At 36.1% G+C, this 20,332-nt stretch overlaps 1 protein-coding gene across 1 annotated transcript in view; it reads right to left on the reverse strand.

Annotated features, from left to right (window-relative positions):
* Positions 1–3,742: 3,742 nt before the first annotated feature.
* Positions 3,743–20,332, reverse strand: part of STXBP3 (syntaxin binding protein 3) — a 62,545-nt gene continuing 45,955 nt past the window's right edge. Inside the window, exons 12-19 of the mRNA XM_060623123.3 lie at positions 18,942–19,007; positions 18,096–18,176; positions 15,349–15,487; positions 14,951–15,057; positions 14,316–14,408; positions 11,856–11,941; positions 8,125–8,273; positions 3,743–7,340 (exon numbers count right to left, since the gene is read on the reverse strand). Coding sequence (XP_060479106.1) covers positions 7,246–7,340; positions 8,125–8,273; positions 11,856–11,941; positions 14,316–14,408; positions 14,951–15,057; positions 15,349–15,487; positions 18,096–18,176; positions 18,942–19,007 — 816 coding nt within the window. The 3' untranslated portion in view covers positions 3,743–7,245. The remainder of the gene's footprint in view (positions 7,341–8,124; positions 8,274–11,855; positions 11,942–14,315; positions 14,409–14,950; positions 15,058–15,348; positions 15,488–18,095; positions 18,177–18,941; positions 19,008–20,332) is intronic.

A 20,332-nucleotide genomic window follows, 5' to 3' on the forward strand; every position in this document is an offset into this window, starting at 1 on the left:
TGGAAGAAATTAAAACAATAAACTAGGGGTATCTGGCTGGCTTAATTGGAAGAGTATCTAACTCTTGATCTCAGGGTCATGAGTTCAGGCCTCATGTTAGGTATACAGATTACTAAAAAACAAAACAAAACAAAAAACAAAAACAAACACTTAAAAAAAGGACAGAACAAAACAGACTATACTTTTGCCTTTTAGTATGGCAAAAAATAAAGTTTAGAAAACCCAGCATCAGCGAGGCTGGGGATGACAGGTGCTCTCATACACTGAGGGTGGAAGTATAAATTGGTGCAACCTAGTGGAAAGAAGGCAACTTGGTACCAAATTCTACAAATGTCAAAGCACTTAAATTCTGAGCAGCAATTCCACTATTAGCAATGACTTTAGGTAACTCCCACAATAGGCCATGGTATTACACATGGGATGGCCACCAAAGCACTGATGGGAAGAGCCCCCAAGTAGAGCTAATCTAAACACCCAAATGAGGAATCATAAATAACAACAGTCCTGCAATCAGTCAGTACTCTGCGGCCACTGAAAAAAATGTAGCCACTGGGCGGGGGGGGGGGGGGGGGGGGGGGTGGGTGGGTAGGGAAGACAGTGAAAAAAGGCAAACACGTAATAATACATGCAGTGTGACTTTGTTTGTGTATGTTTTTCAAAGGGCATACATATTTTCTGGAAACACACACAGAAATATTCTGTGGACCTCTAAGAAATGGAGATGGGAGTCATCCAGGGAAGGAAGAATCTTTCCTTTTCGTTTACTTTCTGTATAATACGAAATTCTTATGTTTGTATCATAAGTTATGTGAAGATCTCTTAAAGTCAGAAATACGCAAACACGTTAGTCCTGTATTAATGAATTTGGGACAAAAGTAAAGACAATTCATTACGACTATGTACCAGGTATTAACTACATTTCATGTAGAATGCCAGAACAAGATCCTGATTTGCTTCTTTAAGGCTGATTTAGAACCTCTTTAATGACAGAGCAGCACATCATTAGCTCTTTCCCTCTTTCCTGAGGCCTGTATTCACTCAAAACAGTCAACAAATGGTTTCCTAACCCCCAGAGCTTTGCTTAGTGGTAAAGAGAGTTGAATCCATTCCCACTTTGAAGATCTTTGCGGTGGCCAAGGCAGCTGCTATTTGTCTAGAGCTGGCTAGAGAATAGGCTATTTTTAACTTTGGAGCTTGGAAACTGGTTAAGAGTGCCTTAGAAGAGATAAAGCAGCGCCAGCCTGAAGATGCCTCTGACTCTGTGGCTACAGGTACTTTAAGCTGTGGCATTATAAGGAAGATAGTGAACACTGGTAGTAGCACTGTAAGAGAAAAAAGGGAGTTTAAACTGTGTATATGCTCTTTCAAGAGGCTTTTAGATTCAGCACTTACCTAAATTTAATCACCACTTGATAACCTGTTTTATGTGCCAAGCATCACTATCCTGTCCTCAAGTTTAAAATTATACTTCTCTGGCTGGAAGGGTTCTTATATGATTCATTAGTTCTTAACCTTTTTTGAGTTCAACGCTCTTTGAGAATCTGATGAAAGCTATGGAGTCTCCCTCCCCCATACTCCACTCTTGCAGGGAAAAGGGATGTAAGAACGCACAATTTTGCACACAATTTTTAAAAGTTCAAAGACACCGGAAGCAAATCCACGCAATCCAAGTTAGAAAGGACCACCATAAGTGAATGTTCCTAAGCCCTCAATTAACCTTTATAGAAAGTTAACCCCTGTAATCATTTATTTAAAAATATGGCCCACCTCTACTTTATTAAACTATATTCTAAATGTTAATTTTATATTTCCTTAATGACTGAGGATCATTATGAACAATCACTGTGACAGGCTTAATCCAAGAAACAGAAATAGGGCTATGTCCTTAAGAAGTCCTGGAAAAGTGCTAAGCTCTGATTTACAAAGGTAATTTTATATTTACTGATCATGTAGTCTTGGCTGTCTCCTCCCTTGTTTGTATAAATTCTGACAGATCTCTCTTTTAATTCTGATGCAGTAACAGACCAGAAAAACGAGCTCGTTAACTGTTTATTTCCAATGCTGAGTCAAGGGACTCACCATTGTTGAGGGCAGCGGTGTGGTAAAAAAACATCTGGCAGCTTCCACTGTCCAGAGGCCTCTTCATGTCTACTTCCAATGTGTAGCTGTGCTCTGGCTGCTTCAGGTTGCCAGGAGCAAGCAAGCAGGATGAGGGGGGAATGCTTTTATCTCTTTAATAAAAAATTCTAGGGGTGCCTGGGTGGCTCAGTCAGCTGAGTGACTCAATTTTGGCTCAGGTCACAATCCCAGGGTCATGGGATCAAGACCAGCGTCAGAGTGCGTGCTGAGTATGAAACCTGCTTGGGATTCTCTCTCCTCCCCCTGCCTCTCTCCCCAGCTTTCATTCTCTAAAATTATAAAACTAAATGAAAATAAAATTCTAGGGGGCGCCTGGCTGGCTTAGTTGGGAGAGTATGCAACTCTTGATCTCAGGATTTGGAGTTTGAGCCCCAGGATGGGTGTAGAGAGATTATTCAAAAGTAAAATCCTAAAAAAAAAAAAAAAATTCTAGCCATCCACTTTAACTATTAGATTATACAAATGAAAACCCATCTTTTTATCACTCCTTTCTACTGTAATCTTACTGATTTGAATCTTAATGATTTACGTAAAAAAAAAATTTTTTTTTTTAACATTTATTTATCATTGAGAGACAGAGACAGAGAGAGCATGAGCATGGGAGAGGCAGAGAGAGGGGGAGACACAGAATCCGAAGCAGGCTCCAGGTTCTGAGCTGTCAGCACAGAGCCTGACGCGGGGCTCAAACTCACAAACTGCGAGATCATGACCTGAGTAGAACTCAGACACTTTACCGACTGAGCCACCCAGGCACCCCTGAATCTTAAAGATTTAAAACAGACCTAATTCATATTAAATACGAATATATTTAATGCCCAAATTGTTGTTTTGGTAGCAGAAATTTTATTGTGGGATGAAGACTTTTTTGGTCCTTTGATTTTAAAAGAAATCTGCCTGCAACCTGACAGAATTCACAGAAAGTTACAAATACCTACAGGAGAAGTGAGTTATGGAGGCATCACATCTTACAAAAATAAACTGCCAGGATCTGGGCTTTTGGGCTCAAATCCAAGAATTTTTGTCTTTGTGAACGACTGATATTTTCTTATTTTTTTGTGAATATGGTTGAACAATGTGAATCCACTATACTTTATAAGCCAAGCACACATCAACAGGAATTAATGTGGGCTTCAGAGATACTGAATAAATGGTTTCATTTAGTTGTAACAGTGAAATGTCTTCTTCAGGGTCTTGGTATCAGAATCTGTAATTGCTAATTCTGAAGGTGGAATTAGCTTATACTAAGAATTTATGTGAGATGAACACTTACATCTTCAAATTCAGTAAGAGATTTAGGAAACAAAGGATCACTCCAATTCTAAGACTAAAATACATGTAAAATGGAGGCCTCAAAGGATCTCACATCATTGTGATAGGACAAATCATCACTGAGGTGTTAAGTGACTCAATGAATGGGCCAGTGTTTGCTGTCATCACACTTTTGGTTCCATTTGTCACAGGGCATTGGATTAGTCTAAATCTCTGTTCCACACAAGTACTAACCTTGGACTGATAGTAACCAAGGCTTACAAGGACCACAAATAAAATGCAGACACCCAAAACCAGCCCTTTCACTGACAAAGTACTGTTCCCACGCTTGATATTCAAAGAGAGCTGTTTATTAATGTCAAGCCTTTCCTCTCCACATAAACATCGAGGTTAAATTACATAACCTTTATGTGCCCTAGTTTCCTCAGCTTTAAAATGGAGATGATAATAATAGTCCCTATCTTCATAGGATTAAATGAGAAGATTAAATGAGGTAATATAAGCACTTCTGCTTGGCACATATAATGCTCTAAGTCAGCACTTGCATATTGTTACTTAGTAAAACAGCAAGTTATGAAATTAATATATCAAAACAATAGCTTTCCTATATAAAAAATGTTTGAAAATAACATAAAAGATCCAATTCACATGGAATCACAAAAGAAAGATATTATGGAAATATACAGTACCTATATGAGGAAAATAAAGGTTCTGAAGGTTATAAAGACTTAGGTAAATAAAAAGACATTATATATTCCTAAATTTCAAATTTCAATATTATAGGGGTGTCAATTTTTCCTAAATTAACCTACAAATTTACTGCAATCCTAATAAAAATACCAAAATAACTTGTGGTATTAACAAAATGATACTAAAGTTCATTTAGAAAAATGTAATAGCCAGAAAATTTCTGAAAAGTAACAGTGATTTAGGTAGAGATTATATCTATCACACATTAAAATACAGCATGAATTAAAATAGGGAAAAATACAAACTAATGGTCAATAAAACAGAATTCAGAAACAGACCGAAATGCAAATAAAGTCTATGATAAAGGGAGTATTTCAGACTAGTTGGGGAAGGAGAAATTACCCAATAAAATCTGTACAATATCTGGGTATTTAAGAAGAAAGCTGGATCTCTATTAAATAATTTATCAGTCAGGGTTCACTGTAGGAACAGAAACTCTGCTAGGTATTTCAAAGAATGGGACTGAATATAGGTCCTTAAAAATCAAGAGAAAAAGCTGCAGGGGCAGAAAGTGGGGGCCAACATGTTTTAATTTAAATTTTTTTTTTAATTTTTATTTTGAGAGAGAGAGAGAGAGAGAGAGAGAATTTCAAGCAAGTTCTGAGCTGTCAGCACAGAGCCCAACTTCACAAACTGTGAGATCATGACCTGAGCTGAAATCAAGGGTCGGACACTTAACTGACTGAGCCACCCAGATGCCCCAGCCAACATGCTTTTAGACTCAAGGTTATATCACCTTCTGTGATCCAGATAATATAAATTCAGTGCTGTTACTGCCACCAGCATTGCCTCGTGCCCATGCAGCAGGTGACAGACACTAAAACATGGAGTCTGGTTGCTACAAACTTCAGGTGGCAGGAGCTTGCTTATCCACTAGCACAGCCGTGGTATATGGTCTCTACCTTCCAAATCTTGACCAAATGCAAATCCCTGGCAGAACCTAACCTGTTCAGAACGAACCCTACTTACCTTGGAGTCTACAAAACTTCATTTTTGGCCTTTCATCCCCTTTGGTATGAGATGGGGAGGCATGGGACATAATGTCAAGTGCTAAGAGACCGTACCTAGCATATATTCTCACACTAAAGTCAATTCCAGATGGATGAATTATCTGTAAAAATAAAATGAACTTATTGAAATGTTCCAGAAGAAACAGTGAATGACTTTATAATATTGAGCGTAAGAAGTATTTCTAAGTACAACATATAATACCAAAGCCATAAAGGAAAAGTGATGGATTTACTACATAACGGTCATACCTATCAGCACAGTTGACCCTTGAACAACATAGATTTTTTTAGATAAAAATACAGTACAGTATTGTAAGTTATTTTCTCATGATTTTCATTCATTCATTCATTCATTCATTCATTCAGAGAAAGGGAGAGAACGCAGAGGCAGGGGAGGGGCAGAGAAAGAGGGAGAGAGAATAGAATGCCAAGCAGGCTCTGTGTGCTGTCAGCACAGAGCCCAATGCAGGGCTTGAACCCTAAGCCAAAATCAAGAGTTGGACACTTAACCAACTTGAGCCACTCAGGCTCCCTGTTTCTCATGATTTTCTTAACATTTTTTCTCTCATTTACTTTATTGTAAGAATACAGTATATAATACATATAACACAAAATGTGTGTTAATTGAACTGTTTACGTTATTGCTAAGGCTTCTGGTCAACAGTATGCTATTAGTAGTTAAGTTTTTGAGGAGTAAATGCAGATTTTCAGTTGCATGGTTGGGGAGGGTGGGGGTCAGTGTCCATAAACCCATGTTGTTCAAGGGTCAGCTAGATTTTTTTTATTTATTTATTTATTTATTTATTTATTTATTTATTAGCGTTTTATTTACTTATGAGACAGAGAGAGACAGAGCATGAACAGGGGAGGGTCAGAGAGAGGGAGACACAGAATCTGAAATAGGCTCCAGGCTCTGAGCTATCAGCACAGAGCCCGAAGCGGGGCTCGAACTCATGAACCGCGAGATCATGACCTGAGCCGAAGTTGGCTGCCTAACCGACTGAGCCACCCAGGCGCCCCAGGGTCAGCTAGATTTTAAACGCACAAATACTTTGACCAGCTATGCCATTGCCAGAAATTTATATTATAAAAATTTGAGTGTTTGCGAAGGTTATGTACCCAAATAATGCAGCATTATATATAAGCAAAACTCTGAAGATGAGTAATATATAAAATTATGGTCCATAATGTGACAACACTAGGAGGACAGGTTAAAAGAGATATTTGAAATGAAGACATTCCTTTTGTGTAATACCTGTGCAAACACATCCTTATATTATCCAACCTATACAAATATTACATTGTTTTTACAGAATATCAACCCGGGCTATCTTGATGGGAAGATTATGGTGCATTCTTTTTTTTTCGTAACTCTCTGATTTAGAATTTTTAAGTTCCCAACTTCCCTTTCCTCCCCTGCCCCCCAAAAGATAATTTTTGTAACTATACATTTATTTTCTCTTAGAATATTCACAATTAATTTTGGCTTTCTAATTTAAACATACATGACTCTGAAATTACATAAAATTGTGTTCTTTAGAAGTATCTGGGAAGACAGTATACACTGTGAAATTATTTCTATTAATGACAATACTATTTTACACATAAAAGAAATTATGAATTTCAAATGGAAAAAAACCTGCACTTATAGAAAATCATTCTATCATACACACACTTAAAGTTTTTACTTTTACTACCTTTTCACTTAAAATAATTCTTTCCCAAAAAACTATATTTCAGTATAAGACAGATAAGCATCTGGTAAGTAATTAATATGTACATAGGTAGTTGTGAAAAATTACCCACAATTCTAATATATTCAGTCCCAAAGGTGAAAAATTTCCTTTTAGAAAGCATTTTAACATTTCTTCTCATCATCTACAAAGCAACACTATTTAAATTATTAAACATGGCAAATCCAAAGATATGTAATCATAAAGTCCCTTAAGAAGTATGTTTGAAAAATCATTATTCCATAAAATATTTACAGTGTTAAATTACATGGTAGCAACCCTGTCTTGATCTATTTTAGTTGAACATATTAATAAGAATCTCCAAAAAAAAAAAAAAAAAATCCCTATTCATCCTTAATTAAGGAGACTTTATCCTTGGGTTTATTCAGCATCTTTATATCATCCAAAAGCTTTCTGGGTGTTAAAATATGCGTAGAACCTGGTAGGAGAAAAGATAAATTTTCAGAGGCCAGCACTTAAATAGATTCTTCTTGGTTAATTATATTGCCCTGTCCCTCAAATTTGCAAAGTGCCATAGCTTGGAGCAATTTAGCAAAATTTCTATAGGACACGTTCCTGAAATCTGCCTATACCACAATATTTCAAGTCCTTCCTCTTCATTGAACAGTAGGCTTAATAATTCACTCCTAGGGCTCTGTCTTCTTTGTGCTATATATTGATATGCTGAACAGCAAAACTGGAAGTTATTCTATCCCTGTGGCAGAACACAATAGTCACTGTTCAACCACAGGATCATTAAGCAGTGCTCTAGATTTAGACCTGGTGTACAAATGTTGCATTCCATAGACGAGGAGAGGTTATATATCAGTGGCTTTGATAAAATTCTTAAAACTAAATTCCACACAAGACTTGCCAATGTCACATCCACAAAAACATTCAAAATATTTCTGTAATAAAAATGTATTTATGTCTCAAAATTTATTTCATAAGAGCAGAACATAATATTTTAAAAGATACTTAATATTTAAGTCATATAGTATCTTCAAGCTTATTCCTTCAAAATCAGAGTATTTAAAAATCAAATTATCAAAAAGGTCAACCAGGAAAAACTAGTACATCACATAAAACACACTATGATTAATACCTTTTTGCACTAAACAATTTAGTCTTACATATAAAATACAACATAAAGTTTTACATATATATTCTTGCATTTAGAGTTTGTTTAAAATAAAATTGAAATGTGGAAAAAAAAGACTTACCAATAATAACTTCACAGGATTTATGTGCCTGAGAAACTTCATAAGCACAACGCATTTCAGAGTATGTAATTCCTCCAATTACAAAAACAATCAGTTTTGAGCCATTTTTCCTGTCCTCTAAATAATTAGCTCTGGGCTTCTGGCGAGCACTAAAAAATAAACACAAACATGTTAGAAACATTTCCAAAACCATAGTGCTTGTAGATTTCTTAAAAAGGCTAATTCAAGCAAACTCAAATTTGGCACCAACTACACTGATTTTATGGAAATGACTTAACTATGGTATGACTGGAGGATCAAGAATTAGATAGGACAGCGTCACTTCAAGTTTAATTTTGATCAGGGGTGCCTGGCTGGCTCAGCTGGAAGACGGTGCAACTCTTGGAATTCTCTCTCCCTCTCTCTACCCCTCCCCTGCTCACTCTCTCTCTCAAAATAAATAAACTTAAAAAAAAAAAAAAAGTGGGGGGATGCCTGGATGGCTCAGTCAGTTAAGCACCTGACTTCAGCTCAGGTCATGATCTTGCAGTTCGTGCATTCAAGCCCTGCAATGGGCTCTGTGCTGACAGCTCAGAGCTTGGAGCCTGCTTCAGATTCTGTGTCTCCATCTCTCTCTGCCCCTCCCCTGCTTGTACTCTCTCTCTCTCTGTCTCTCTTTCAAAAATAGATTAAAAAAAAAAAAAAAAATTAAAAAAAAATTTTTTTAAAAAGAGTGGTCTCTGAGGGCTCTCATAAAAAATAAAATATAAAAATAAGATAAAACTCTATATACCTGAAAAGTCTATGACTTTCTGGAGTCTTTAAAACCCTCTTGCTTCAGTGCCACTTTCCCCATTTTTTTTAACTTCACAAAGTCACAGACTTCTCAGGTATATTATTTCTTCATGTGAAATAAATGAGAATGTCAGCTGTATTTATAGGTATAGGGAGGGAGGCACAGGTATGGATTTGCAGTTGATGTGGTACTGGGACATTCCATGCTGGAACTCACTGGAGTATGATGGCAGGAGATATTGAAGATATATCTGTACTTTTGTGTTACCTGCAGCATTATTCACAATAGCGACGATACGGAAAACACTTAAATGTCTGCTGGTAGAGAAATGGATAAAGAAAATGTAGTGTATATATCCAGTGGAATATTATTCAGCCTTAAAAAAAAAAAAAAAAAAGGAAATTCTGCTAATGGCAACATGGATGAACCTGCAGGGCATTACACTAAGTGAAATTACATTGGACTCAAAGACAAACACTGCATGATCTCACTTCTCTGTGGAATATGAAACAAATTCACAGAAGCAGAGAATAGATTACTGGCTGCCAGGAGTTGGGGGCGGGAAAGGGAAATGAGGTAGTGTTGATCAAAGGACACAAAGTTTCAGTTATGCAAGATGAATTAATTCTGGAGACCTAATGTACTGCCTAGTGACTATAGTTAACAAAAATTATATTGTATATTGAAAATTTGCTAAAAGGTTAGATCTTAAATTATTAAATTAAGCCTTCTCACGCCCCCCCCCCCACCCACACACATGCGAAAGAAAATGATAACTTTGTAAAGGTAATAGATACATTAATTAGCTTGTGGTGATCATTTACAATATACATGTATCAAAATACCAAACTGTAGATCTTGAATATATACAGTGTTTCTAAGTCAATTACACCTCAATAAAGTTGTTTAAAAAAAAAAAAAGATAAAAGGAGTTAGACCTGGGTTACAATTCTGATTCTGTTGCTTTCTAATTCAGTTGCACTTTTCACCAAGTTACAGAACTTCTTTCTAAACTTCAAGGGTTGTTTCCGGATTAAATGAAAAAATGTACAGGATACACAAAGTATGCAATCTGGTACCAAGGAAACACTCAATAAATAATAGCTATTATTTATATGTCACTTCCTCCCCCAGATTGCTCTAGATCTGCACTGTCCAATACAGGAGCCACTAGCTCCATGAGGCTATTAAAATTTTTTTAAAGTTTATTTATTTATTTTGAGAGAGGGAGAGAGAGGGAGAAAGAGAGAGAGTGAGCAAGCGTGAGTGGGACAGGGGCAAAGAGAGAGAATACCAAGCAGGCTCTGCACTATCAGCACAGAGCCTGATTCAGGGCTCGAACCCATGAACCATGAGATCATGACCTGAGCCAAAACCAAGAGTCAGACGCTCAACCGACTGAACCACCCAGGTGCCTCAAAGCTACTTAAATTTAATTAAAATTAAATAAAATTAAAAATTCAGTCATACTAGCCACATATCATGTGCTCAACAGCCATATGTGGCTAGTGACTATCATACTATAGAGGACAGATATATGACATTTCCATTACTGCAAGAAAGTTCTACTGGATAGCACTGCTATTCACAGGAATCATGTTCCCACACTTCACTAGTCAAAATTTTGAGCTTTTACTTCAAAAGTAAATATTTCAAAATAAAATTTTTGTACATCTAGGGGCGCCTGGGTGGCTCAGTTGGTTAAGTGTCCGACTTCGGCTCAGGTCATGATCTCATGGTTTGTGGGTTTGAGGCCCTGCATCAGGCTCTGTGCTGACAGCTCAGAGCCTGGAGCCTGCTTCCAATTCTGTGTTTCCCTCTCTCTCTGGCTCTCCCGCACTCATGCTCTGTCTCTCTCTCAGAAATAAATAAACATTAAAAAAATTTTTTTTAAATTATATGTGTATTGGTGCATATTAATAAAGCTTTAATTTCTCCCTCTTTTATAAAAATAAATACCCTCAAATCATCTTGTCACCCACTGTGGAGACCATGTTCTAGAGGACCTCTAAGATCCTGCAATGTAGGATCCCATAGTAAACTTTTAATAATGTTCTTGTTTACATCATTTCCATCTGACATCTTAAGGAATGACGAAGGAGTCAACAACAGGAAAAAAAGTAAGAATCAGTAACTGGTTTTGAAAGATGAAACAGGAATTAAGATACACTCATGATTCCCATAAAAGATACATCAAGGAGATACTAAAAGTGCAATTTTGGTTTAAAAACTGTTTCCAAAGTAAGAGAATTAGAGTAAGGAAGCAAAAAAAAAAAAAAAAAAAAAAAAGGGAAGAAAAATGGGATCATGCTGCTCAAAACAATTATGTGATTCTAACAATTTTTAAACTTCTGAATAGCAGTTTTGAGGGATTATATTTAATTTGTTTCACATATATGTATAAGATGCTGTGCTAGTGTTTTACATTCTGATAGATTAAACAAATAGTAATTAAAATCCCTAGATCCTAAAAATCTCACTCTAGAAAGCATCTAGAAGCTTTGGTTAAAATAAGAGTGAAACTCTTTTTAAAAGCACAGCTGAAAGTAAACAAGTAAGAGAAATCTCCCAAAGGCCAGCAGTAAAAAGGAAGCTAAAAACTAGGCTGGTAAACTGAGGTGAGGCTTGGTCTGCCTTGTAGAATGTCAGCTTAGTCTTGGCAAACAAGGATGTTTACCAGTTTAATGAACAAAGGAGACAAAGCCTTAGGTATTGTGCAAAGTAGGGTCTGGGAGTTGACACCCCTGCATTACATAAGATCATGACATTCATTTGTTCTACAGTATGGTATGTTTTCATATTGCTTACCTAGACTCATTTAAAACAGGTCACAGTTAAGGAAAAACTGTCTTCTAAGTAACTATTCTTCCAGGAGAATTCTCAAAATAAGAGTACTTCTCAACGTAAGAGTACTTTCAATTATTAGTCTATAATATCATACTTCTATAGCTTTTACCTTACAGCCCCTGAGCCATTCCATACTGCTGGACACTGGGAACAATATGGCCATTCTTTTGAATCTAATCTATTATCGATGGCATCCTAGGGAAGAAAAAAATTAACACCATCAAAAAAATGTAAATTCCAGGATTTTTTTAATATTTATTTTTGAGAGACACAGAGACAGAACACGAGCCAGGGAGGGACAGAGAGGGAGACACAGAATCCAAAGCAGGCTCCAGGCTCTGAGCTATCAGCACAGAGCCCAACGCGGGGCCTGAACCCATGAACCATGAGATCATGACCTGGGCCGAAGTGGGACACTCAACCGACTAAGCCACCCAGGTGCCCCCTCCAGGATTTTTTATTTGTATGTTTTACATAAAACTCAAAATTTGTGTTAACAATTAAGGAACCTCAAGATATATAAATATTTAATAAAATAAGGTTAACCCTCTCTCTGAAACTTACAAACCTTACTTGCTTCAAAAATTAATGCAATCCTTTATTTACTTACTAAATTAATATTTACTGAATGTCTAAGTTTCATTTGGAGGGTCTACTGGTGTAAGGATTACAGAGACTTTATCAAAACCTTTATCTCTAGAGCACTACAGGTTTCTAAATACCATCCTAGTCCTGACATACCTCTTAGGCTACTGGAGAGTCCAGGTTTTGCCCTTCATTGCAATGGCTCTAAAATAAAATGTGCGCTCCTGACCTAGGGGTAATCAAGACAATCCAAGGGGATGAGAGAAGTTTTCCTTTATGTTTAAAAAAATTTTTTTAAGGGTTACATTTTATAATATACTTATATGCATGGGTATACTATATACATACATTATGCTTTATCAGTACAGTAATGCATAGTTCACAGATAGTTCATATGCTATAACTCATGTTCATAATTTTTATGGTTAAGTGTACATGATTAAAACAGTTTGGAGACCACTGCTTTACAGCATGGTAGTATAATAGGTATCAGTAGGTGGGCACAAGGAATGAGCACAAGGTACTGAGTAGTCCAAGAATATTTCATTAAGATTGTAAGAAGCCTAACTTGCATGTAAGTAAGTAAGTAAAGTAACTAAATAAATAAATACATAAATAAAAAGATTGTAAGAAGCAAAGAAACCAAGTTTCAGGAGAAATCTTGAAGGCCTTAGAATGTCACTGAGCCAAAATAGACTATTGTTTAATTAACATGCAAATTCTTGTTACAGGGTTCAGGATAGTCAATTCTCATTTTAAAAGTACTAGCCAAGGGCCACCTGGGTGGCTCAGTCAGTTAAGTGTCCGACTCTTGATTTTGGCTCAGGTCATGAACTCAAGGTTCAAGAAATCAAGCCCTTTGTCAGGCTCTCTGCTGGCAGCGCCGAGCCTACTTGGGATTCTCTTTCTCTGTCCCTCCCCTGCTCACGCTCTCTTGCTCTCAAACATTAAGATATATACTTTTTAAAGTACTAGCCAAGAAAGACTACTTAATTCTACATCCTTGTTATGGATAGGGAAAAAAATCGTATGCTATATAACAAAGTCTAAATTCTTTAAACTTTTCATCTATGTTAAACATGTATGAATGACATAAAATTAGCCAAGCAAAAGAGGAAAATCATAGTAATAAATTATAAACATTTAGTTCCCAAAGCAAAATAGAAATTGGGGTTTAAGTCAAAGGAAAATTGGAATAAATAGAACTATATGATTATAACTGAAGAATCAATGCCATGATTTTATTGTTCATAATATAATTTTTATTAGTTCATTTTCTAATTTCCTATAAATGAATATTAATTTCTAAAAGGAAACAGTATTAAAGGCATAAACCATCTGTTGGATATAACAGCAAACTACAATTTACAGTTTAATATCACAAATACATTTCCAAGAATACTAGAGTGTAACTTTTTTTTAATGTTTATTTTTGAAAGAAAGAGACAGAGTGTGAGCACGAGAGGGGCAGAGAGAGAGGGAGACACGGAATCCGAAGCAGGCTCCAGGCTCTGAGCTGTCAGCACAGAGCCCAACGCGGCGCTTGAACTCATGAGCAGTGAGATCATGACCTGAGCTGAAGTCGGATGCTTAACTGACTGAGCCAGCTAGGTACCCCTGGAGTCTAACACTTTCTAACAGTGGTAACATACAAATGTTATTTTGTTGAACTTTCATTCAAATAAATTATTTATATTTATGCTACATAGAGTTATTAAAACAATAGTTTTTTTCATAAGGCAGTATGTGTACTTATTTTTATCTTGAGGCCATTAGTGTGTAAGTTTGTTTGATATCTTCACAGAAAGAATCTTCAAGTTTCCTTTCTCCCCCTGACCCCAGATACAGCCTTCTTTTGTGAACTCTCCCAGTAGTGCAGAAAATTCCTGACCCATAGATATGCTCAGACGGACAAATATACAAAGAGTAAAGAATACTCTACAGAAAGGCGCTTAGCGTATAAGTAAAATTTAATGAATTATACCTCCAAAATATCTTTGATAAAAGGTGTCCATCGGGAGAGTTGAAAAGTTTCTTCTGTAGACCTATCCTTTCTTAATGGTTTGCCTTGTTGAGACTAATACAAATAGAGGAAAAAATTAAAAACCAGTAATTTTATTTAGTAATATTCACTTATTACATTTTCTTAAAAACATACGTAATTTACACCAAATACTATGTGTATTTGACTTAGAACTAAGAGTGGAAATGCTTACTCAAAAAAAATCTGAATAGGAGTGGTCACAAAATTTCACAGTATTTTGTGCTCCAATGATACAATTTGTAATAGTGTCAGAAATTATATTTACTCAAAAGTGCTATAAAACTTGATGGTAAAGACTGGGATTCTAAACAGAATTCTTTCAAAATTTGCTATAGATGAATCATACAGAAAAGTATAAGAGCAAATTACAACAGAAAACAAAAGATACAAATTCACTAGAAAATGTACTTGTACAAATTACTCATATACAGAAAATAAAATTAAAATTTTTCTACTTACCAAATCTATCGAGTGAAATTAAGCTATCCACATGGATTTCCCATACGAGGAAACATATTTAATGTAAACACACACATGCATGTATATGAATATATACCAAATGTAAGATTTCTTACTGGGGGGACAATGGGAACACCAAGGTAACTCCAGTTACGGATCATGTCACTCTCATTTTCTATCTTTACGTTCTGGATCAACCTGTCCAAATTTTCTTCTGTAGTTCCTTAGATAAAAATATATGAGTGAACAGTCACATAATTGCCACCACAATCATCTCTAGGTTCCAGGTAGTACCCATTAATAAAGCTTTTTAAATAAAAAACAAATGTTTAATTACATACCCCCTTTGGTGTTCTCCCAATTTCCTATTTTTCTTTATGTTTATCTTAACCAACTTCAGCTACTATCTTTGAATTTTCTAAGACTCTCTTATGATGAATAGTAAAGTACTTAATTATAAAGTGATTTTAGAGCTGAGTATTTCAATATATTCATGAAATAAAGTCTCAATTACCATTAATACTGAAGATGTAAAGTAGAATCGCTCTTATTTTATCATAATTATCATGATTTTTGTTGAGTAGAACTGGAAGAAGTACTCGCATAGAATCTTTCACTTTCTGTCCTTCTGCATCAGTTCCAAGTGCCAGGTCCTTAATGAAAATTAAATATAGTCAGCGGCCTATAATCCAAATTCATTTTTTTTAATTAAAAACATCTTAAACCCAAGGGTGCCTGGCTGGCTCAGTCAGTAGAGTGTGAGACACTTGATCTCGAGGTTGTAAGTTCAAGTCCCATGTTGGATGTAAAGATTACTTAAAAATAACATCTTTTTAAAAATACCTTAAATTATGCCAAATTTTAATGTAACACTGATGATACTTCACAAAAAAGTAGGCATCACTTGTAAACTATTGACTGTCTAAAATATAAAAAGTCAAAAAATAATTCAAAGAAAATCATTAATCTAAACCTATGCTAATATGGTAGCCTTGAGCCACATGTGGTCAATGAGCATTTGAAATGTGGCTAGACTAAATTAAGATGTGCTTACAAGTGAAAACACCAGATTCTGAAGACTCAGTTTTTAAAAAGGAATGTAAAATATTTCACTAATAATTTTATATTGATTACATGTTGAAATAACATTTTGAATTTATTATGTTAGGTCAAGTATATTACTAAAATTAACTATATGTGTTTCTTTTTACATTTTAATATGATTACAGCTGACCCTTGAACAACACAGGTTTGAAGTGTGTGGGTCCACTTATACATGGATTTTTCCTTTTCCTTTTTTTTTTTTTTTAAGTTTATTTATATTTAGAGAGAGAGACAGAGAGAGTGAGCAAGCATGAGTGGGGGAAGAGCAGAGAGGGAGGGAGAGAGAATTCCAAGCAGGTTCTGTGCTGACAAAGCACAGAGCCTGACACAGGGCTTGAACCCACAAACCCTAAGATCATGACCTGAGCCAAAATCAAGAGTTAGATGCTTAACTGACTGAGCCACTCAGGCACCCTGGATTTTTTCAATAAATATAGCACAGGACTTTATTTTTATTTTTTTTTAGTTTTTATTTAAATTCCAGTTATTTAACATACAGTGTATTAGTTTCAGGTGTAGAATTATGTGATTCATCATCACTTAAATACAATACCCAGTGTTCATCATAACAAGTACCCTCCTTAATACCCATGACCCATCTAGCCCATCCACCCACTCCCTTCCCCTCGCCTCCAGTTAACTATCAGTTTGTTCTCTAAGTTTCTTGGTTTGCCTCTCTCTATTTCCCTTCCCCATCAATGTTCATTTGCTTTGTTTCTTAAATTCCACATATGAATGAAATCATATGGTATTTGTCTTTCTTGGACTTATTTTGTTTAGCTTAATAGTCCCTCGCTCCATCCACATTGTTGCAAATGGCAAGATTTCATTCTTTTTTTTATGGCTGGGTAATATTCCTGTATACACACACACACACACACACACACACACACACACACACTTCTTTATCCATTCCTCAGTCGATAGACACTTGGGCTCTTTCCATAATTTGGCTATTGTTGAACATGCTATAAATACTGGGGCGCATTTGGCCCTTCGAATCAGTATTTTTGTATACTGTGGGTAAATACCTAGTAGTGCAATTGCTAGATCATGGGGTAGTCCTATTTTTAACTTTTTGAGGAACCTCCATACTGTTTTCCAGAGTGGCTGCACCAGTTTAGCACAGCACTTTTGTTTTATTTCATTTTAATTAATTAATTAATCAATTTAGAGGGAGAATGTATGTGTGAATGTGCAGGCACATGAGTGGGGGAGGGGTAGAGAGACCACAACCTGAGCCGAAATCAAGAGTTGGACACTCAACTGAGCCACCCAAGCACCCCAGCACAGTACTTTAAATGTATTTTCTTTTATGATTTTCTTAGAAACATTTCATTTTCTCTAGCTTACAATATCATAAGAATACAGTATATAATATGTATAACATACAAAATATGTATTAATCAACTGCTTATGTTATCAGTAAGGCTTCTGGCCAACAGATGTTATTAGTAGTTAAGTTTTGGGGGAATCAAAAATTATACATGGATTTTTTACTGTGTGGGCAGTCAGCGCCCCTGATCCTTGTTCAAGAGTCAACTGTACTATACTATTTAAAATTACATGGGGTATCTGGATGGCTCAGTTGGTTAAGCATCTGACTCTTGGTTTTGGCTCAGGTCATGATCTCACGGTTTGTGGGTTTGAGCCCTACATCAGGCACTGTGCTGATGATGCAGAGTCTGCTTGGGATTCCCTCTCTCCCTGTCTCACTGCCTCTCTCTCTCTCTAATGTTTTTTAATAAACATTAAAAAAATTAAAATCACATATGGCTTGCATTCTATTTCTCTTTGCACTAAATAGTTTGGCGTTAAAGAGGGGCCTCTAAAACAAGTTAAATGTGCCAATGCAGTACTCTGCAGGATGCTGCATTAAATGTTGTACCTACTGAGAAAGGCCTGCCAACAGTGCTACTCTGAAACAATGTTCTAAATACTTAAATTATTCCATTTAACCAAAAACACATAATCACAGATTAGGAGGAACTGCTTACTATGATACTTATAGCTACATGATAATGTTGGTGAATAGTGATGTATTTAAATACTGCCTAGTTGAGTCCCCTTCTAAGAGAGATTTTGTGGTTTAGCACACCTTACAAAGTTCATTCCGGAAATGTATTAGGACATACGTATTTCTCACTCTGCACATACCTGTTCACTTTTGCAGAGCTTTTCTATATTAGGCTTGAATTTATTCATGCAATCTTCTGCTAAGTTAAGATGGACAACTTGCTGAAAAACAAATCAATCATTTAAATCATTTTAATTTCTTTTTAAGCAACTGATAATACTAAACTTGTTAAGATGGGCCTGAAGGAAATTATGGGCTTAGGCAGAAAGTAGGTACCGTGTAAAGCAAGGAAAATAGCTCAAGAAAAAGAAAAAAGTGACAATTAACATGGTCCACAGGAGACAATCAACAGACAGCAAAAAACAGAAGGGTTGAGTATGTGTTGGGTTTAAGAGTAATGAAAAAGAAGCAGAGAAAGAAAATCAGCTAAGTCCTTAAAGTTTGAATTTATATTATTGGTTCTTGATTAGGGTGCCATATGATAAAAAATGAGTTAAAATTATTCTGATAATGACTCATAAGAAAGAATGATACACCACCACCACCACCAACAAAAGTTTACCTACCAACGTGGCTTAACTGCTCTTAACTACTAACACATAACTATTAAGGAACCAAGTAGAGTAACAACCAATGGTCAATCCAATATTAAATTTTCTTATTAAGTTGATAAATACAAAATTCTCTGTCTGGCTGTTCAAGACAAAGGTATAAAAAGTTTAAGCTGGATTTGGATGAATCTACATTATATACAGAGAATACTACTGAGAAGCTTAAGTATTTGGAAAATTTCCCAGACCTAGACTAAAATTTTAGAGGTTAACTAACACCAACTATCCCATGACACCCACTACTAAACCTGACTATAGAACTGGACGACTAATAAACTAAAAATGATAAAGTATCTCATATACAATACTGCTTACCTTAGTAATCTGTTTACGGAAATGGGGCATCTTTTTCATCAGTTGCGCAAGAGCACTAAGTGATGTCTAGAAAAAAATCAAACATTTTTAAAGCAAACTTATAATTCTGGTATTTTATATAAAAATTGTTAAATCTTGTAGTTTTATTGTTAATTTTCTAAGTATTTGGCAAATTAAAAAAATTCAAGAGGCTTCCAGTTTCAGTCACAATAAAGTAGCTAATTTCAAAATTACTCTACCTCCATAAACAAAAATAGAATTGGACAAAGTAAATAAGACAACTCTCAGGCAATGGCTAAGAAAAACTGCTCACAGCTAAGATACGTAAGCAGAAGAAAGCACTGAAGGCGATCCCTGCACTTACCCTAGCTTTTCCCTTGAGCACTTTAGAAAACATGGTGAAAGGAAATAGAATTCAACTAAAAAGCACTAGTCTCTCCAGGCAGAGGAAAAAGAGGTCAGAGTTTGGGGCTGGTGAGACAGGGTTTGGGGGGCAGGGTGCTAGGAAAGAGGCAGTCACAACATAACTCAAAGATATAACTCAAAGAAGGGTTGTCTTTGGATCCCTGGCCAAACACCAACCTGCACATGTAAAGGGCAAAACTTTTAAAGGTCTAACACAGAGGGGCACCTGGGTGGCTGAGTTGGCTAAAAGCATCCGACTTTGGCTCAGGTCATGATCTCACGGTTCGTGGGTTTGAGCCCCACGTGAGACTCTGTGCTGACAGCTCAGAGCCTGGAGCCTGCTTCAGATTCTGTGTCTCCCCCTCTCTCTGCCCCTCCGCTGCTTGCGCTCTGTCTCTGTCTTTCAAAAATAAATAAAACGTGAAAAAAAAACTTCAAAAAAAAAAAAAAAAGGCCTACCAGAGAACAACGGCTGGGTGCCTAAATGCTGAACAGAGATTTCAGAGGGGTCTTAGTGCTAAGAAAATACTGGCATTCTCTGATCCAAAGAAGACAGTGTTAAGGGAATATCCCCAGAGATTAAGTTCTAGTCTAGGACTATGTCTCTGAACTAAAGGAAATATGCTAACCATAACAGTGCCTGACATGAAGTGGCAACAAAATTAAGATTATTCATCAGCAAATTAAATCCCTGCCAGAACAGAACTCAATACTCTTTGCAGGGAGAACATCATCTAGAGCTTCTGCAATGTAATCTGTGATGTCTAACATACACGAAAATATTACTGGACATATAAGACAAAAAAAGTGATCAATATTGAAGTGATAAAATAGTAAAAGTAGACTCAGGACAAAGAAGATGCGGTATATATACACAATGGGATACTACCAGATGTAAACAAAGAATGACATCTTGCCGTTTGCAACAACATGGATGGATCTAGAGGGTAAAATGCTAGTGAAATAAGTCAGAGGAAGACAAGTAT

The sequence above is a fragment of the Panthera onca genome, chromosome C1, assembly GCF_046562875.1.
Source record: "Panthera onca isolate mPanOnc1 chromosome C1, mPanOnc1 haplotype 2, whole genome shotgun sequence".
NCBI lineage: Eukaryota > Metazoa > Chordata > Mammalia > Carnivora > Felidae > Panthera > Panthera onca.